The sequence below is a fragment of the Solanum pennellii genome, chromosome 1, assembly GCF_001406875.1.
Source record: "Solanum pennellii chromosome 1, SPENNV200".
Lineage (NCBI taxonomy): Eukaryota > Viridiplantae > Streptophyta > Magnoliopsida > Solanales > Solanaceae > Solanum > Solanum pennellii.
Window position 1 is genome coordinate 89,791,965 of NC_028637.1, and position 19,649 is coordinate 89,811,613.

The window sequence follows — 19,649 nt, forward strand, 5'->3', positions numbered from 1 at the left end:
GGGCCCGTTTGGATGGGCTTAATAAAAGCAGCTTTAAAAAAGTACTTTTGAAAGTGCTGAAACTTATTTTTAAAATAAGCAGTTATGCGTTTGGATAAAAGTGCTGAAGTTACTATGCCGAACGTGAAAAGGGAAAAATGGAAGAAAGAGATGTTAGGGTTATGTGGGTAATTTGGAGATTGTTTGAAAATATTAAGGGCAAAAAGATAAAAATGTGGTCAACTTAAAACAACTTATAAGCTAAAAAAAAAAAAAGTACCCCTGCCCCAGCTTTTAACTTTTGGCTTAAAAGAATTTTTTTTTAACTTAAAATAAGTTATTTTGAGTATTGTCAAACAGCTATCAAAAACCAGCTTTTAAGTCAGTTTGACCAGCTTTTAAGTTGAACCAAACATGCTCTTAGGATTATTAAAAATTATATTAAAATTTAATTGATATATCTATATCTCTTTTCATTCATCAGTCTTTTTTTTTCTCTGATAAACAAAAAAGTATTTGAAGTTTTCTGAATTTTCCCAAAACTTGTTCCTCATCAGATAATTCCCTCAAATCGACAGCGGCGTACGGACCGACGCCGTAGAAATGCAGTAAACGCCACAAAAACGGCGGTGAAAGTCGAACTCGGACTAACGAGTAAATCACAGAAGAGTTTGTCTCCGGTGTGAAAATGCCGAGTTCGTGTAGTATCAGAGCTCTCTGGATCCTCACCAATCAAGACACCGTTGTTTTCTCCCGGTACTCCCTCTCCCTCTCCCTCTGTGTGCGTGTTTTGTTAATTTTAATCATGCTGATGAAATTGCAGGAGATTTCCGGTGGTGGAGAAGCGGTGGCGGGCGGCATGCGAGAGGGATAAGAGTTTTATGGAGGATGATTTGAAACATAATGTGGTGCCTTCTCTTCCTACTGATTCAGAGATTGCTGATGCTTTCGTTGACCGCAAGAAAAGGTTTTTTCTTCTTTTTTAATTTTCCTTTTTTGAATCAAGTTACATGCAATTAGCTTTGAAGTAACATGATTGTGTTAATACTTTATACAATTTCAACTGTGTCTGTTTTAGTATATACACGTGAAGAGAACAGAAAAGTACTATCCTTATGTCTCTAAGGGAGTGATTTAGCGGTGGAGGAATTGGGGTGACAACATTGGGAGCCAAGATTTAGATCTGTGCAGATACTAGGCGATTCTTTCTATCTGTTTAAGCTTTGCAGTTTTGATGAGTAGAGTTACCTTATATCTGTTTTAGTGTGAGATAGCATGTATCCGTTGGATTAGTTGAGGTTTACTATATTAGTTTGAAGACCACGTTTATAGAAAACAGTAGTATCTTTTTTTTCTTCTTTTTGGGTAATTGAGAAATTTGATGTTTTTTAGTCTCAAAACTAGGTGTAACCTTTCTCAAAAGAAAAAAATTATCTCCATTTTCGTTTCTGCTAGTTTAGTGTGCTTAGCAGTTAGCTCCTTGTTTTAAGCAAGTTAACTCATTTGGTTTGGATAATCTACTGAATGGATATTATGTGTGAAGGGTGTAGGTCATTTAAGTACAAAATTGTGGGTTCATTAATAATCTTAGAGATGTGTTGGGAGGTGGTGGTAATAATCTAGTCTAAAGAACTAGTCTAATTGGTAAAGTGGAGCTTCAATTTTCTTGATTTTACTCACGAGTCTAGCGTTATGAAAGGAGAAATGATCAAAATACTCCTTAATGTATAGATTTAGATTGATTTGGTCCCTCATATATGCAGCTTATGGAAAAGGTCCTTTATCTATATTAAAAACTTATCAATTTAGTCTTTCACCCTAAAACCCTAACGATCTGTCAAATTAAACAAAGATGTGCAACTCACGTGATATACAAAAATATTAAACAAAACCTCTGTTTTCTCAATTACCCACGGGACTTGAGCTCGCAAAACGCCTGGACAGTTCTACCTCACTGACCTTCTCCTCATCCTTAGAAGATATAGCATGGTCGGCTGCTTGTGGAAGCCCCATGGACACCTCGAGTTCATAGTCATCAGCCACCTGTTGCATCGACCTGATCCTCTAAAGTCGATAAGGAAGTACTTCCAGCCATAGAACTCTCCTTGAATTCAGCTTGAACCTCCATATTCACAAACTAACGCTCGAATGAATCCATCCTCTCTGACATTTCTGTAGATTCCCTGTGTTGATAGTTCATCTGTTCGTTGCGCTTGCGGATGGTGTTGCGTAAATTCTAATGCCGTCCATGTTACCTTTATCAATGACCTTCTTCACCTTGAGCTTCTCAGACTTTCCGTCCTTCTCGCATTTTCAGGCTTGGCGTTGGAGGCTTTTCGATGTGAACTTGAGCTCTATGATCTGATTCATCAATTTCTCGGTGTTTCCCATTTTCTAAGCTTTGGTGATGGAGTCTTCTGATTGTTTTTGGCGATTCTTCTCCTTTGATCGATCAATCGTCTTTTCGATTTGATCAATGTCTTTTCATTGTCACGTGAGTTGCACATCTCTGTTTAATTTGACAGATTTTTTTTTATGTCGTTAGGATTTTAGGGTGAAAGGCTAAATTGATAAGTTTTAGTATAGATAAAGGACCTTTTCCATAAGCCTCATATATGAGGGACCAAATCAATCTAAGTCCATACATTAAGGACTGTTTTGATCATTTTCTCCATTATGAAATTTTGGTTTCTTATCGAAAGCTCGAAGCAATTTGCGAATTGCATGGGTTTTGCAATTCAGTTCAAAAAGTGGTATATCAACAAAATTTTGAGAAAATTATCATTTTTATTTGTTAAACTTCACTTCAGTTCTTTCTGGTATCCAATATCCAGTCTCTGATCAGTACTACATGGAAATAAATGACTACAGGGAGACCCTTTCTCAACTGTCGTCCCTATCTATTATTCTTGTATTGCAAATGCAATCAGTGGGGATAGGTTCATGTTCGAAAGGTTAGTTTGACAAAGAAGTGACACTTCAAGAATCAGTAACGTAGTGAAATTACCTGGATAATCTAAATTCAGTTTGTTTCTATTATCTCCTTTTTTTTGGTTGCATGGATCCACTTTGGTGTTTTTCCTTTATGGTACATATCCCTTTAAATCTGTCAAATTTATGACTTTCTCGGCTATTAAATAAGGGAAAAATCTCAAATATGTTATCGAGCTTAATAAAATGACCTATCTATGCTGCTCGTCAATAGTTGGACATAAACATGTCGTTTACATTGCCATTGTGGGCCATATATGCCCACTATCACCTGATTTTGCCACGTGGCATCATCTAAACCCTTCGTTATTTATCAACCCCTTCCCCTCTCACCCTTTTTTACTATTGGCATATGCGAGCCATTTTGTTAAGTTCAGTGACATATTTTAGCCTTTTCCTAATACCTTATAATACACGACTCTCTTGGATAACAAAACTAACTTATGTTATTTTTTTTTGTTTATCATTTGATGCATGACATTAAATTTTAGAATCATATTTCTGTATATACCTCTCCATCTTTTCTAATTTTATGTAATAAAGTTACAATTTTATGTAACAAACTAATAGGGACAAGTCTTAAAAGATTTTAAGGAACACATAAAATTTGTTTAAGAAAAAAGAGAGACGGCTTAAAAGAGAGCTACGTATGGAAAGTACATATGAGGGTGTGATAGTATGTATGTGTTTTCATTGTGGAATTTGGGGTATTATAGTGGTTGGTACGTGGTGGTGACTCGGGAAAGGACATTAAATTTGTTTTAAAAAAAGAAAAGATGGCTTAAGAGCGAATATACTAATGAGGTATAGCTGAGTATGAAAAGTACATATGCGCATGTGGATTAAGTGTATGTATTTGTTTTCATGATAGAATTTGGGTTGTTGAAGTTGTTGGGACATGGTAGTGGCTTTGGAAAAAGGACACAAAATTTGTTTTAAGGAAAAAAAGAAATGGGTTTAAAAGTAAGTAGCCTGATGAGGTGTTGCTTGGTATGGAAGTACGTATGTGTATGCAAATTAAGAGTATGTATGCCTTTTCGTGGTAAAATCTTGCCTCTTATAGTGGTTGGGATGTGGTAGTGGCTTGGGAAAGAAGAGCTAAAATATGCCACTACATTTAACAAATGGTTCGCATATGCTACTCGTAAAAGGGGGGTGGGGTGGGGCCGGTAAGTAATGAAGGGTTTAGATAATGCTACGTGGAAAAATTGGGTAGCAGCAGGGTTCCGTATGTCATATAGGGTCCAGATGGTCACGTTTGTCGCATGTTTATATCCAACTATTAACGACTGGCATAGATCGGTCATTTTCTAAAGCTTTGATGACATATTCGAGGCTTGTCACATTAAATAATAAAGATTAAAGGTCAGGAAACCTCTTGTAATTTTCCTGCTAAGTTCCTTTAAACAGATCTCTAGTGTTATTAGCTATGAATATTGATGAAGTTGTCATGAAGAGTAAAATGACATGCACTTGCTCACTATCTATCTTTATTATGTAAGATCTTGTTATCTTATTCATTGTCGATTTTGGTTCCATTGTTCTCTTTATTTTTCAGTTTCATGTCTTTACTTTGTAGCCAATTACTAAACATGAATTACCCTGTCTAACCTTTTCTATAGGGAGGGATCTGCTCGTGGATTTGGCATTAGGATAAATCAGTCAGTTGAAGGTTCAGATTCATGGGTTGATGATCCGATTACGCGCCACATAATAAGTTTGTGCACTAAAAATGAAGAGGAAAAGAAACTTGTTTTGTGGCCATTTATTTTGCACATAAAGGGACACTACTGTATCCTTGTACTGCCTTTAGTGGAACCAGATCATTTAAAAACGTATACAAGGATGTGTAAAAGATCTGACTGTGGAAATGCTGTTGGAGCTGATGAAAGTTTATCCCCCCTCCTGCTCAATCTTCCATCAATCACAGGGTAAGTTCCATTTTTACCTGTTTCTAACTTTCAAGTTGATAGGTAAAATTGACATTTGATGTCTGTCTTTTGGCCCCTTAAGTTAGCCAGAGCATCTATAAGTTAAATCCTTCAATTCTTCACTTCTATTGGTCAATCATCGACTTCACTCTCAACTAATGCTATTAAGAGTGTGTGGCTTAGCTGATTAAAACTAGCTCATAAGAATTAAGTGCTCCATCTTTTTTTTTCTTTGAGAATTGGTAAATGTTGTATTCTTCAGCATTAAGGATATGCTGGGGACCTTTAGAAAATCAGAAGAGAACAAAAAACATAATACTTACAAGGATCCTAAGCATTCTAAAAGTTGATCTGAATCCTCTAATCCTATCTCTTTAGACCAAAAATATAGAGACAATGCAATTCCATTTAACCTTGTGAATGGAATTGGATATATCTTCAAAATTCCTACTATTCCTCTCCTTCCACACTGTCCACCAAATGCAATGTGGAATCAAATTCCACCAGGTCTTCTATCTCTTGCTACCTCCTCTCCGGATCCAACAACTAGGTAGATAGCGGTATGTTTGGGCATAGTCCATTTCACTTCAAAATAGTTGAGAAACATGGACCATATTTGTACTGTGAAAGTACAATGTAAGATTAGGTGATTGTTAGTTTCCCCTGCCTTCCCACATAAAGAGCGCCACGGAAGTATGATCTTTCTTGTTTTAAATAAGTAGTTGCGTATTTGGATAAGAGTATTGAAACTGATAATAAGCTGTTGCCAGTTGGTGTGTTTGGTAAACATGTGTTAAAAAGCATTCTGTAGGTAATATGACTGAAATACCCTTATTTTTATTTTAAATGTAAGTTTAGTAGGAGTATTTTCACATGAAAAAGATGAATGACAAAATCGATGGAGAAGAAGTTAAGAATTTTCTTTTTCCTTGAAACTGGAACTTAAGAATTTTCTTTTAGGAAGTGTATTTCAGGGATTACAAAAGATTAAGGGACAATATAGCACTAAAAGATTTGGTCAAACCAAAAGTGCTTATATAAACTGAGAAGCCATCTAAGCACTTTGGTATTAACCAAACACATAGATGAGCAACAAAAGTGCTTATAGCCTGATTTACCAACTTATAAGCTGACAGTCCAACACATTTGTGAATCACTTGTCGGAGAAGTTATTTGGCGATTGAGATTTTAGGAGAAACCTTCAGGACTGATAGTTGGGTGAATTTAATAATTTGGTGGAGCTACTTTATGAGCAGAATTTACCAGTAAATGCACCTAACATTTGGAAATGGCAAAAAAAAAGGGATGGTTGCTCACGTTCTTATCATCTGAGATTGCTAGGGAGAGAGGAACCTACATGTCCACAACGCTCTATTTTGATTCCAGGATGTTCAGGAAGGTGTGTTTCTTTGCATTAATTGTGAACGGAGTGATATAGAGAGTAGAGAATCTGAGAAAGAGGAGGATCACAGATCACTTACGTTGATTGGTGCTTCATGTATCGATGTTTGAGTGTTGATGTTGATCATCTCCTATGAATTGTCAGGTGGCTGCACAACTGTAGTTGATAATCACTGGTTTGGAATGGAATGAGTGGTGTGGGGCACATGAAGGAGGCGTTGCATAGTTGGACCTTCTGGAGGGGGAAGTGAATTCTAAGGGGATGTAGCTCCATTAGCCATCATCTGTGTTATATAGGGAGACTCCAAGTTTCATAAAATTGTGAAGTAGTCTTTTGTTTCTAGTTTCTTTGTGGTTGTACCCTTGAGGTCCCCATTTGTATAGATGATTGGGTTTCTTTTGTGGTGAGCCATATTTTGATGTAGGTTCTCTTTTTGTTTTTTTTGGTATATGGCTTGTATAGAGGTTTCGCTTCATTAATAAAATTATTTACCTTATCAACAAATATGCTTACCCAAACACCCTCTAATTTTCTAGCATAAAATAAATATATAATTCTCTTGCTTTTGGTTAGATTTTCCTCTGATGTTATGAACATTGTCTTCTTTCATACGGCACATTAGTTCCCTATTTTCTATCTTAAGTGCAACAGCCATTATTTATAAGTATTTAATGTCTCAAGTGTAGCTTCCACTGTCTAAATTATATCCTCAACGATCTACTTTGGTTTTGAGTGTGTGCTGCTAACTGCTTCCATTTAAAGGTCTCTTTTACTGATGAAACATCTCCACATGGTTTGCATTTCATGAGATTTTTGCCATAAGATTCTCAGAATGCAGAATAAAATTGCCGGGTTTGGTTATGGGATTCCTAAATATGCGATACAAGCGAAAATTTTGTCTGGAACTTCTATTCATCATTTGACTGTTATTGTTTCTGGTTTTAGGGTCTAGTCTGCTCTTGTGAAGTTGTTTCAGGTTACCTGATGTGTTATTTCCATCTTGGTTCCTCTCCCTTGTTCTTGCATGAAATATTCATGTTGTTTTCATGGAAGGCCATTAAGTTTCGTTGAGGCTCTAGATTTCTCGCTTCTTTTGCCAAAAAAGGGGCACATCTGAAAATAAGGGTAAACATTCATCATCTCTCCTCGTTTGCATCTTCAATGTTAAGCTGTCTTCTCTGTAGATAAAAACTATTTAAATTTGAATGTTTTTTACCCATAATGAGATGATTTATAGTTAGACAAATGCCTATGACTTGTTTTAGACCACAAGTTTCAAAAGTTTCTCTTTTTTCCTTAACTCCGTGCCTAGTCAAACACCATCACATGAAATGTGATGGAGGGATTATCTGGTAACTATTTTTCATTTAGGGGTATTACTACTGTTGCAACAATATTTAGCTTTGTAATTTTGTATGGTCCATAAGTTGTATTATAGGTCGACTGACATTGATTTTTACACTGTCGTGTAGCCTGTGAGTCTCTAGCAGAAAATGGGAGGGCTCATCAAATGCTAAAAATGTGATCGAGATCTCATTTTACTGTTATGTGTCCAACAATTTTATATTTCTCTCTCCTTTCTTTTAGAAGGGTCATCTTCCCCATTCTATACAAACCTCTATTGCTATTTCTTCAGCATCCTCTTTCCTATTTTTCTTAGCGACCTCCATTTCCTAATTAGTTTAAAGTTGTCCAGAAAAATCTGTTTTTTATTTCCAGTGACCGTTTTACAGCACCTCAAAGATATCCTACTTTCTACTGCCAACAGTGAAAAATAAACTCATACGTACTTAAAAAAAAAAGGGATAGTAGTATAGTACCACTCAAATCTAGAGAGGTTCATAAAGAGATTTTTGAGGAGTGCAGGGAAACAACAAGAGAGAGATGCTGATTCTAGAGTTTTTTGAGAACAAATACTGGTTGGTGGTGTGTGAGTTGAAGACTGAAGTTGAAGGGTGCTTCCATGGCCATGGGGTAGATATACATACGTTGGACACTGTATGGAGTATAGTTCTGATGATTTTCTTGTTTTTCTCTTATGTTTGAGATAAGTCAAGCACGTGAATTCACCCTCTACTTTACAATGGTCTAACACAGTGCAAGAGAGTCTCAGATCTACTTTTTACAGGACGGCGTATCTAAAGATGCACCTGCTAAGTCAAGATGCGCAAGGAGAATTTTCCAACTAGTTCGGGGGAGGGAGGGATATGTTTAAGGTTAATAATAATAATGAGAATGATGGCAGTTTGCTTGTGTGGATTATGAGACGGTTCGGCATGCAATATGTGATACCAAGCACAGTTAAGGAGGCGCCTCCTGCTTGAAATTCAGAAGGAAGAGGAGTCGAAGAACTTAGAAACCATTGTCCCACTAGCACTCATATGGGTCTGGTGTAAGTAAAGAAATAAGATATCTTAGATGGAATAGAGAACTACCATGTACGTTTGAGGAATAGCCTCTAATTTCAAGCTCTTCTTGGTGCACCCATGAGGTTCCGGTGTGTATAACAGATTGAAAATTTTTGGTAGAGAATCATATTATCAAAAGAGATTTTTTTTTTGACGACAAGGGAAACCCGCAGCCGCTACCCTTTTGGGTGCGCACAGGGTAAAATCCTGCTCCTATGCAATTGCTCGCAAACCACATAGGAGAGGTAACCCGCACTAGGCAAGCCTGGTGCGACGAGCTCAACCCAGAAGGCAAACCCCTTGCTTTCGCTGGCGAGGGGTTTCGAACTTGAGACCTCCAACATGGAAGTCCCAAGCTCAAACCATAATAATGATATGTTGAAAATTTGCGGAAATTGATCATAAGCAGTTGTATGGTAATTGCCCACCCAAAAAATCCTGGAGTTCTTATTCAAGTTACTGTAGTAAAGATTTTTGAGACTGTTTTCTGCCTTATAATTGAGATAACTACGATAGAGGTAGTTTAACTACATTTTTCTGTAGCTTGGGAAATGTTTCCTGTCTTCTTTCTCTCTAGCCTGGTGAGGGGTGATTTGTATTTATTGAAAGGCACATAAGATTTTTGAGTAGCATCAAAATAGATGAGGAAAACCTCTGTTGGGTATGCATTGCTCTCAAGCAGGCATCCTGAAGGGCAGGGAATTATGACAGACGTGGGGGTGGAAATCACAAGCATACATCTACAGAGTTTTTTTTCTAGATTATAGCTGCTATGGTCGCTTCATTCGTATTGAAGCTTGGCTGGGGGATAGGAAGTTTACAATGATCATTCTAGAGACAGATTATAACTTGGATGGGAGATATTGCTTATAAAATTCTTCATTTTCTGGGGAAGTTAACCACAAACAGATTCAAGCATGCCAATATACACCAGATGAGTTCATATGTTGACATGACAAAGATCACTCAGTGGTCAAGATCTATGGCCGCTTCATCCGTATTGAAACATGGTGTGGGGATAGGAAGTTCAAAGTGATCATTGTAGAAGCAGATTACAACTTGAGCGGGGAGCTAAAGCTGATAAAACTCTACATAACTAACAAGGTTTTGAATTGAAGGATTAAAACTAGAGAGCCTGGTAATTTGTGCAAACTGGAGGGGATGTTTTTGATCAATTAAATTGATTCTACCGCTAATATCCATTTTGAGAAGGCATAATACATATATTGGACCTAAACTTGGCTTCAAATTTTAACTTTGACCTCAAGCACTTTAAGTATCCTACCTTTAAATAAATAAACACGCGATTTTTGGAGCCAAAGAGAGTGAAATGCAAACGCTCCCACGTGTATTAGTGAGCCACTCAATGGCTGCCAACTAATTAAATATTTTACACGTACATCTTAGAATTAAAAAAAAAAAGAGATTTTGATTTGGAAATATAAAAATATATATAAAAGGGATTCATTAAGGGTAGAGTTGTCATTTCAACATTTTTTTACAGTTGTGGGCCTCGAAAATTACTCCTAACTCGCGCAAAATACGTGCACACCACGCGTTTTGCCAGGTAGGACTCCCGTGTTTATTTATTAGAAGGTTGGATAGTTAAAAGTGTCTGTTTGTGCACTATGAAAGTTGGAGGTGAAAGTTAAAATTTGAAGTCAAGTTTAGGGTCTACTATATGTATTATGCCTTTTGAGAAATATGGGATTTGGTGACAAATGGATAAAGTGGATTAAATACAACATCTCTACGGTCAAAGACTCAGTATTAATCAATAGAAGTTCTTGGTTTTTTTTCTCCCCTCAGAAAGGGATCAAACAAGGTGACCCACTCCCCGAGTTTTTCGTATTAGCCATGAAAGGCTTAAATAAGATGTTAGGAAAAGGCTAGAAATCTGCTGTGGATTTAGAGATTTAGAGTAGGCACAGATTCTGGGACCACGTCACTATTTTCCTTTTACTGTATGCAGATGATACATTGATCTTATGTGAGGCAGAAAATCACAAATCCTATACTTGAATCTCACACTCCTATTCGAAGCTCTGTCAGGGTTGCACGTCATGCTAAAAATAATTTCTATCCCGTCAATAATGTGCTCAATATTGAGGTGCTGGAAGGAATCATGGGTTGCATCATTAGGACACTACCTACCACCTACTTGGGTCTCCCACTAGGAGCCAAATTCATAAACTGTGAAATCTGAAATGGTGTTGTTGAAAAATTAGAAAGAGCTTGGCTTCTTAGCAGTTGCCATTCTTATTTATGGGGGAAAACCAACTCTTATCAGCAGTTTGCTGGACAACATACCTACTTATTACATGTCTTTGTTCCTTATTCCTAAAAATGTGCTAAAGCAGTGGTCAAAGTCAGAAAGGATTTCCTTTAGTGAGGAATAGTAGCTCTAGAAATACCATCTGATTAAACGGGATAGTCACACAGACAATGCAATTGACATTTGGGGATTAGAGATTTAGCCATCTACAACAAATGTTTGCAAATGAAGTGACTATGCAGGGATGGTATAGGAGAACCAAGTCACTGGAAGGAAGTGATCATTGATTAACATGGGAAAAGAGACAACTGGAGCACCAAAATTGACAATGTACACCTTATGGATTTGATCCTTGGAAGTATATCAGCAAGTTGGGGAATGAATTTTTGCAGAAAAGCCACTTCAAAACCAGGTAGTGGAGTGTACATAAGGTTTTAGAATGACAAATGTCTCAATAACACTGCACTCATGGATGATTATCCTAATCTATTCCACATTGCCTTGGACATGGAACTCTTCAATTTCTCAGAATAGGAGTAACAATAACCGGTATGTACATTTGACAAGGTTTGCCAAACCTGGGAAATAGAAAGCTGACGGAAATGTTAGTTGAAGTGGAAGGTTACAACATTGTCTAAGAAGTAAGATCACTTAGACATTATGTATTGTAGCAGCAATATCTCTCAGAATCAAGTCCTTGATTCATGGCCTTAGAAACTGATATGGAGGACCAAATTACTTGTTATTAAGGTTATATTATATGCTTCAACTGGATTGCCCTAAATGAAGCTTGCCTAACACTAGGTATTCAGCTGGTCAGTTGATGTTATCTATGCATGAGGAATTAGTAAACTGTCAACCATTAGTTCCTGCACTGCCAAATAATCTGAGATAGGCACACGTAAGTCGGAGTTTATGGAAAGTTGATAAGGCCATCAAAATGATCTGGTTGATTATTCCTGTGATTATTTTTTTGGTGTCAATGGATTGAGAGGAATAGGAGATCTATTGATGGCATTTCAACTCCAAGTCACTCACTTAAAGCTTAATGCTTGCTTAATCTTTTCTGATGAACCAAGTTTTGGACATTGTTAATGTTCTTGTTCTAGGGTGACACACTGTATATAGGCTGACAACTCTTTTTTGTCTTTTTGTTTCATGTAGTTATACTTGTACTTTCTTGTAACTTTGCATCTTTTTGATAACTTTTTCAACGAAACACCTTACTTCATAAAAAAAGAATAAATTTTTTTTTTGAGCCTGTCATTGACTTCTCAAAAAGAAGAATTTTGGGCCTGTCATTGTCATCTACTATTCCTTGCTGTGTGTGGAGGAATTGGTTTCCTTTTGGGGTTTGGGGTGGGGTAGGAGTTTGATTAGTTTATTTGTGTTAAGTTGTCAACTCATTAGAGTTGCATATTCAGTTTTCTCTCTTGTATTAAATCATATACTTGTACATGACCTCTATGACTCGAAGTAATCTTTGAAGCTGGGGTTTAGCTTGGGATAATGTGAACTGTGGTAAGTTTTGCTTGTGGTAAATATAAGTTGGTTTAGATCTTGCATAATTAGATCTCTCCATCTTCACTTATTAATGAAATTGCAATACATTCCAAGTACAGGGCATTTATGGTTGGTCACATGATAGGAGACATCATAACAGGCGATGTGACAGAACCTGAAATAGTCATAAGTGCATCTCCATCAGTGGGTGGGTTGTTGGATTCTCTCACCGGAAGTATTGGTATTTCAGCAAGAGCAAAACCTGTAGCTGCTCCGGTTGCAGGATCAACAGCTTCTGGAGCTGCAGCAAGCGGAGCAATGGCATCTGATGCTCCAAAGATTGGTTTGAGGTCTCTGGATAGAGATGCGATTCGCTCTTTCATAAGCAGTGCAATGCCTTTTGGTTGGTAATCTTTTTATGGTATCTCTCATCGAAAAAATTTCATAAGGCATGTATGGATTAATTAAAGGGTTCAATCATTGCTGAAAACCCATCTACCTTAAATGTAGGCACCCCTCTGGATCTTAACTACACCAACATTTCAGCAGTTAAGATAAATGGATTTTCTTCAGCAGACATCCCTCCTGCAGATCAGAAGCAGCCAGCATGGAAACCTTATCTTTATAGAGGGAAGCAGAGAATTCTTTTTACAATTCACGAGACAGTCCATGCTGCCATGTATGATCGCGATGAAATTCCAGATAGCAAAAAGATTTCAGGTCAAGTTAACTGTCGAGCGGAATTAGAAGGACTGCCTGATGTGATGTTTCCACTAATAGGTTTGGATACTGCTCGTGTTGAGCTGTTATCCTTCCACCCCTGTGCTCAAGTTCCAGAGCATGGTAATGAGAAGCAATCACTTATGTTCTCACCACCATTAGGAAATTTTGTATTGATGCGTTATCAGGCATTTTGTGGTATGGGACCTCCAATTAAGGGTTTTTATCAGCTTTCAATGGTTTCTGAAAATGAAGGTGCATTTTTGTTTAAGTTACGGCTCATGGATGGTTATAGAGCTCCTCTGTCAATGGATTTCTGCACTGTGACAATGCCCTTCCCTAGGAGAAGGGTACTTTCTTTTGATGGCACACCTTCTATTGGAACAGTTTCAGTTGCTGAACACTTGGTTGAATGGAAAATTATAACGACTGGTCGAGGAATTTCAGGAAGAAGTGTTGAGGCAACATTTCCAGGAACAGTGAAGTTTGCTCCATGGCAACCTCAAAGATTGCCTACCTCAGGGGCAGTACTTGGGAATATGGAAGATGAAGAGAGTGATGCTGAAACAGAGTCAACAAATAATATGGCAAATGTGGAAGATTTCTTAATGGAAAAAATGAACAAGGATCTTCAAGCAGTTGATTTGGAGGAGCCATTTTGCTGGCAAGCATATGATTATGCTAAAGTAAGTATTTCCCATAGCAACTTTAGTTGTGATATTTCCTCTTTTGGATTATTTTCATATGCACCCTAATGTCTTGATTTCATTACAAGAAGATGATTAGAAAGGAGAGTGTGTTCAAAATAAAAGCATAAAAAAGAAACTAAGGAGTAACAAGGACAGTCAGTAAATTCGACGAGTACAACTTGACTCTAGAAATGTGTTTGTTTTTATAATCAAATGTACTATTTTCGATCTCACAAACATGCTAATTCTTTTCGAACAATATGAAAATTAGCTGATGCGGATATGAACATTTCTGTGTATTAGATTAAATTTCTTTGTGAAAAAGCATTTTGTTTCAACTGATGTGATTGCAGGTATCTTTCAAGATAATGGGAGGATCATTATCAGGAATGTCTATTGATCCAAAATCTGTAAGTCATCTATTATATCATCTATTGGCAGGTTGATTCTTTCTTTTAGAATGGAACATTCTCATTGACATAATATTGTGATTGTGCATAGTTCGACCTCCACTATCCTTGTTTATTATCCAGTAGTACTGTAGTAGTATGAGACCAAAAGTTTCTGGATATCTTTATCTGTTAAATCTTTCCCCTTTCAGTTTGCATTTGGCAAAAGTTCGTATGTGACTGTCTTTCCGCTTTTTCTTTTTTTTGCACCGTGTGTACTATGTCAAGCATTCTAATTTTTATCTAGGTTTGTTTTTTAAAACAATCAAGTTAGTCAATTAATGTACTTGATTTCAATCCTAAATTATTAGGGTAAGCTTTATGCATCCTTTATGTCTGTTCCGGTCTATTTGGGCTCATTACATTCTTATACTAGATAACTTATCTTTTGATGTAAGTTATGAGTTTTCCATGACCTGGGGCTTTCAGCGTCACATATATCTCTGGACTGACAACCAAGTATCTTTTGATGTAAGTTATGAGTTTTCCTTGACCTGGGGCTTTCAGCGTCACATTTATCTCTGGACTGACAACCAAGTGTCTCACCAAACTAAAAAGATTCCTTGTAAACACTGAACCTTGTCCAAGTGTAACAACCACCGCTAAGTCCTAACCATTCTACGCCTTCGAGTCCAAAATAAATGAAATTTTGGGGTTTTTCGCACCCCTTAAGAAAGTTAATGACATTAATTAAAGGATGATTTGTCAATATTACCCCTTTGCCACTTCCCAATTTTTTCTTAAAACTAGAGATAGTTGAAAATCCTCTCAAGAGAAGGATATTTTGAAAAATAATTAATACATTTTTGTACCTTGAAAATTCGTACATTTTGGACCATAAAATATGCCAAAATTCATTTATTTTGGACCAGAGGCGGTAGTTTATAGCACTTCTAGGAATTGTTTTTGCTTCCATTATATTCTCAGTTAATTAGGCATTTTCTGTGATTTTGTAGGTTTTTTGAGACACTTTTCCTGTATGTTTAAAAATAATTAATACATATTTGATGTAGCTTTTCTGAATTATTTTTTAAAAAACTGTTGCGGGTTTATGCGGGGAGCGGGGCGGGGTGGAGTGGGTCTGAAACACAAAAGAATGCTATGCGGTGCGGAGCAGGTGGGTAATGTTTGCAGGCAAGGCTTAAACAACCCCCCGCCCCGTTGCCATCCCTAGACCTAACCATCTTTAGAGTCCCTCATTTTGTCCATTATGTAGGATCTGATAATTTCTAATCATGTCTAGTAGCTGCTTTTACTCCCATCTTAACATCTGTAGTTCTCTTACACTCATCTAATCATTCCGATATAACATTGTTGGGCCTCTAAGCATAAAATGTAACCCAATGGGTAAAATGTAGTATCTCGGTAATTACTAAAAAAGGACAATGCTCATAGAGTACAAGGATGTTTTTCTGCAACAATGTGAGGAAGTCGGATTATGGTATTAAGAATTACCCGAAGTACTGAAAGATGAATTATCAGGAAAACAAATGGGAAAAAATTTATTAACGACATTAGAAAATGCAATACAATTTGAATTTCTATGACATGATTTAGATGGTGAAGATAAATGACAAGATAAAATGAAAAAAGGATGCTATTAAAAAATTTAATCAGTAATCAATATGTGGTGTGTGCTATTTTGAAATCATCACTGTGTTATTTGCAGGTTATTTTCTTTCTTATTCCTGTTTGGACAGTCATTAGCATAGTGTTATTTGCTATTTATTTTCTGATTGCTGTTTGGGCACTCATTAGCTTAGTGTCTTCCATGATGGCAAGCATGACATCTACATCTCTTTTCTCAACATGGGGTTCTATATTTCTTCCTTTTCCAATAATATCTAGACGTATGTCTCCTTGAATTTTTTTTACTTAAATATTCGATACATTTCATGCCTTTTAGGAATAAGACACCATATGCCCCTACTACATTTTCTTGACAGCTAATTCTTTTTTTAGCATGTTTATCTATCTTCTCTCTGAATTTCACACCAAACATTTATTTTATTTGTAGAAAATTCCATTCTTTCCGTAATGTTGCCCTATTATCTGCTACACTTAATTGTTCATAGTTGCCATTTAGTCTAGGTTAGTATGGTGGTTGTAGTTCTACAAAATATATATATTCCTTTCATGCGGTTTGGTATATCCATGTTGCATAGTACTCTCATATCATTCCTTTTCTGTCAACAAACTCCGGTACCACTTTATTGTTAGTAATCTAAATTTTATTATTTGTTTTACATCTTCTTTGGTCATGTTATTCTCTTGAAACTGCATTTATGTATCTAAATTGTCTGTATTTGGGCACCACAATCACGTTTCATTTCATTCGCCTTGGTTATAAGGGGGCTAAATTTTGTCGTCTGTTTATGTTTATTTTAAAGCCTTTATTAATCTCGAGTGTTTCTCCAGTGTTTCAACTTCTTCATTATTTTTATCATATCATTAACACAATATCACTAGCAAGTAGTATGCACCAAAAAGTGTTATCTTGTATAATGATGTATGGCTCATTCATACTTAGACAAATAAAGACGGGCTCAAGGTTTAAGATAAATACTTCAACTTCTAATTATCAGCCTTAGGTTTGTGCTGTTGCCTGTGATAAGTTGCTCAGTCATAGAGATTCTTATGCACTTCATATTTTTTCTCTCATTTACTGTTATTCTTAATCGATGAGCCTTTGCAGGTAAGCATTTTCCCTGCTGTTAAAGCACCCGTGGAATTTTCAACTCAGGTATTTTCATTATTAGTTAAATAGGCATATTCCTGGCCACATTTCTGTAGCTTTGTTTAGGTTTGATTGTTACAGCAGCTGTTCGACATCTGCAATCAAGCCTATCTTTTGAGTTACTATAATATTACAATTTGTCCTGACTTTGCTATGATTATCACAGGTGACTTCTGGGGATTATATTTTGTGGAACACATTAGGAAAATGTCCGGTTGCTGCCACACCCAAAGCATAGAGTTGCAAAATATATTTTGGCGTATCTGATTAGGAGCAAAGGAAAATGTCCGGTTGCTGCCACACCCAAAGCATAGAGTTGCAAAATATATTTTTTGCGTATCTGATTAGGAGCAACGACAGACAGTTAACTTGTCGGATGGCTGCTGAGTTTGAGATGTGGGCATCAAAGAAGCTGTATGCGAAAGAGATGCATTGTGGGACAGTTCTGTGACAAGATGCAGTTACATTGCTCAACTGGGAAGTGGGTGTCTCTTGTTTCTTGGCATTTGGTATATGTGGGACAAGATTACATGAGACGTGTGTACAACTACTTCGTGGATGTTCAGGTTATACATAATTAGTTAGCTGTATAGGTTATGAGAACTAACTGCATACATGCTTGTGTTGTCTTGATGTTTCTACTAGGTGAAAGATACTCTTCTGTTGCTAAAGAGACTGAGTCTCGTGCCTTCTGCTATTATACATGCTTTAGCGAGAAACTTGATCAGCAGCTTTCCCTTGCTTCATTCAACTTCTATAAAACTAGAAAGATGCTGAGATTTCTAGCTCTTGGTGAATTGCTTTCTAATTTGTGTAGACACTGGAGTTCATTGAATTGGAGCCTTCTCGACTGAAAGACTTCCGTCTGTTGTAAGATAAATCGGTAGAAGTCTATTTCTGTTGTGAACGTACCTACGGATTCATGAAGGGAGCATTCAAAATTAACACTTTACCTTTACAATCAAGAATGATGAATGTACAAATTCTAATAAGGGGAGAACAATTAAGTTCATTCCACATTTTCCTTTCTTAGCTATTGATGTCTAATATATCCTGGAGACTCCTTTAGCTTCAATCTTCAGATTTACAAGGCCCAAGGATTCTACATCTCAAGCTTGAGAACTATTAGCTGTAATCTTAATTATTCTTCCTTTGACAATGTCTTACTATGCAATTATATTGCATTTGATGTTGGTACTTGTAGCACCATTTCATTTTCAATTGCAGCAATTTCTTTCTATCAATCTATCTCGAGTTCTATTCAGCTCTTACTCACTCTTCTAATGCAATTCTGGATGAACGATACAGATCATATGGAGCCCACAGGTAATCAATGGTACAGGGCTTTCTGGCATCCAACCTCAACCATGGTTTACCCTTGCCACTCCAATGCAATAGGCTTATGGGTCCAGGGTGAAGTCCCCTACATTTACCTTCAAGGTTGTCACCACCTAAACCATGTTGATTCCATCTATGATCAACTGCCTTGATGTTTCCAGCAAACACAAGCAAAACCGGAGGCAACGACCCCAACTGGTAAATTCTTCTTTGCTTTTGTATTAACATCCATTCTTCAATTTTTTGGGCATACCCTCCTTTTCTCCATTCATCAAGATCCATCACCATTACACCTGTGTTGAAGTAACATGGACGTCTTCCTTCAAATGTTTTTGCCAAATTCACATCCGACCAAAATGTGTCTGTAAAATAGTTCGTGAAGTTTGCATGGCAATATTCAGGTGCTGCCAGGACTTTATCTCCCAAATCCACCCCCCATAACTTGGCAATATCATCTACAACAATGATATCCGAGTCTAGATAGATAACACGGTGCACGTCCTTAGGGAGGATATCCGAGAGGTAAATTCTTGCATAGTTTAGAGGTTGATCCAAGGCTTGTCTAATAGACTTGGATATCTTTCCCCTTACGCGATTAGGATGAAAATGATAGATTTTGTAGCTAAGGTAAGGGAAAGTAGAGTTGATTAGGGAAATGATCTCAGGTTCAAGATGGATGGATAGAAAATGAAAGGAAGTGTTTTCTGGACACGTTGAATGTTGCAAAATAGACAACACTGCAGCCATGGTGCCCCTAATATAGTTGGCATCAACAGGCATTACTATTTGAATCTTATCTATGTTACGCGAGCTACATGAGTTGCCATTGCGAAAAGCAGGTGCCTCCCGGAAGGAAGGGATGTCATCGTAGGTAGGTTTTTGGATGGCAACAACGCGAATGGCGTTAGCAAAAGAGGTAGTTGTGGTGGTGGTAGTAGGATGCAAGAGGATGAGGGAAAGTAGGCCTAGAATTGGAAAACATTTAGAAGATGATGATGAAGAAGAATTAGGGACATTTTTGTTCCAAAAGGCCATCTTTTATTTCTTAAGCTACATTTCTTGTTTTTTTTTCTTTTCTTTTCTTGGGTTAATAATATGGATGTCAAAAGGGGCGGGAGATTCTTAATCCGTGTTCAATACGTGCTTGACTTAAACTCGAAAGAGAGTAACTTTTAGAGAGAAAAAATGTCCATTAGACATAAAAAAAAGTTATTAATGAAGTTATTT

General features: G+C 36.9%; 2 protein-coding genes and 1 pseudogene across 2 annotated transcripts; 1 reads left to right on the forward strand and 2 right to left on the reverse strand.

The window, feature by feature from the left end:
- The first annotated feature begins 468 nt into the window (after positions 1-468).
- On the forward strand, positions 469-18,116 carry LOC107008293 (AP-5 complex subunit mu). Its single transcript, XM_015207267.2, has 8 exons — positions 469-735; positions 803-946; positions 4,593-4,901; positions 12,609-12,892; positions 13,000-13,895; positions 14,252-14,308; positions 17,043-17,090; positions 17,251-18,116. The coding sequence occupies exons 1-8, from the start codon at positions 668-670 to the stop codon at positions 17,320-17,322; spliced, it is 1,878 nt and encodes a 625-aa protein (XP_015062753.1). The 5' UTR covers positions 469-667; the 3' UTR covers positions 17,323-18,116.
- Positions 1,573-2,467, reverse strand: LOC114076103 (annotated as a pseudogene).
- Positions 18,019-19,649, reverse strand: LOC107008294 (probable galacturonosyltransferase-like 4). Its single transcript, XM_015207270.2, has one exon. The coding sequence runs from the start codon at positions 19,455-19,457 to the stop codon at positions 18,357-18,359; it is 1,101 nt and encodes a 366-aa protein (XP_015062756.1). The 5' UTR covers positions 19,458-19,649; the 3' UTR covers positions 18,019-18,356.

Bases quoted from the DNA above. Each gene is read 5' to 3' on its own strand.
- LOC107008294 (XM_015207270.2), bottom strand. From the start codon at position 19,457: ATGGCCTTTTGGAACAAAAATGTCCCTAATTCTTCTTCATCATCATCT.
- LOC107008293 (XM_015207267.2), top strand. From the start codon at position 668: ATGCCGAGTTCGTGTAGTATCAGAGCTCTCTGGATCCTCACCAATCAA. The intron at 947-4,592 runs GTTTTTTCTTCT...CCTTTTCTATAG, and splicing joins TTCGTTGACCGCAAGAAAAG to GGAGGGATCTGCTCGTGGAT. The intron at 17,091-17,250 runs GTATTTTCATTA...TGATTATCACAG, and splicing joins CCGTGGAATTTTCAACTCAG to GTGACTTCTGGGGATTATAT.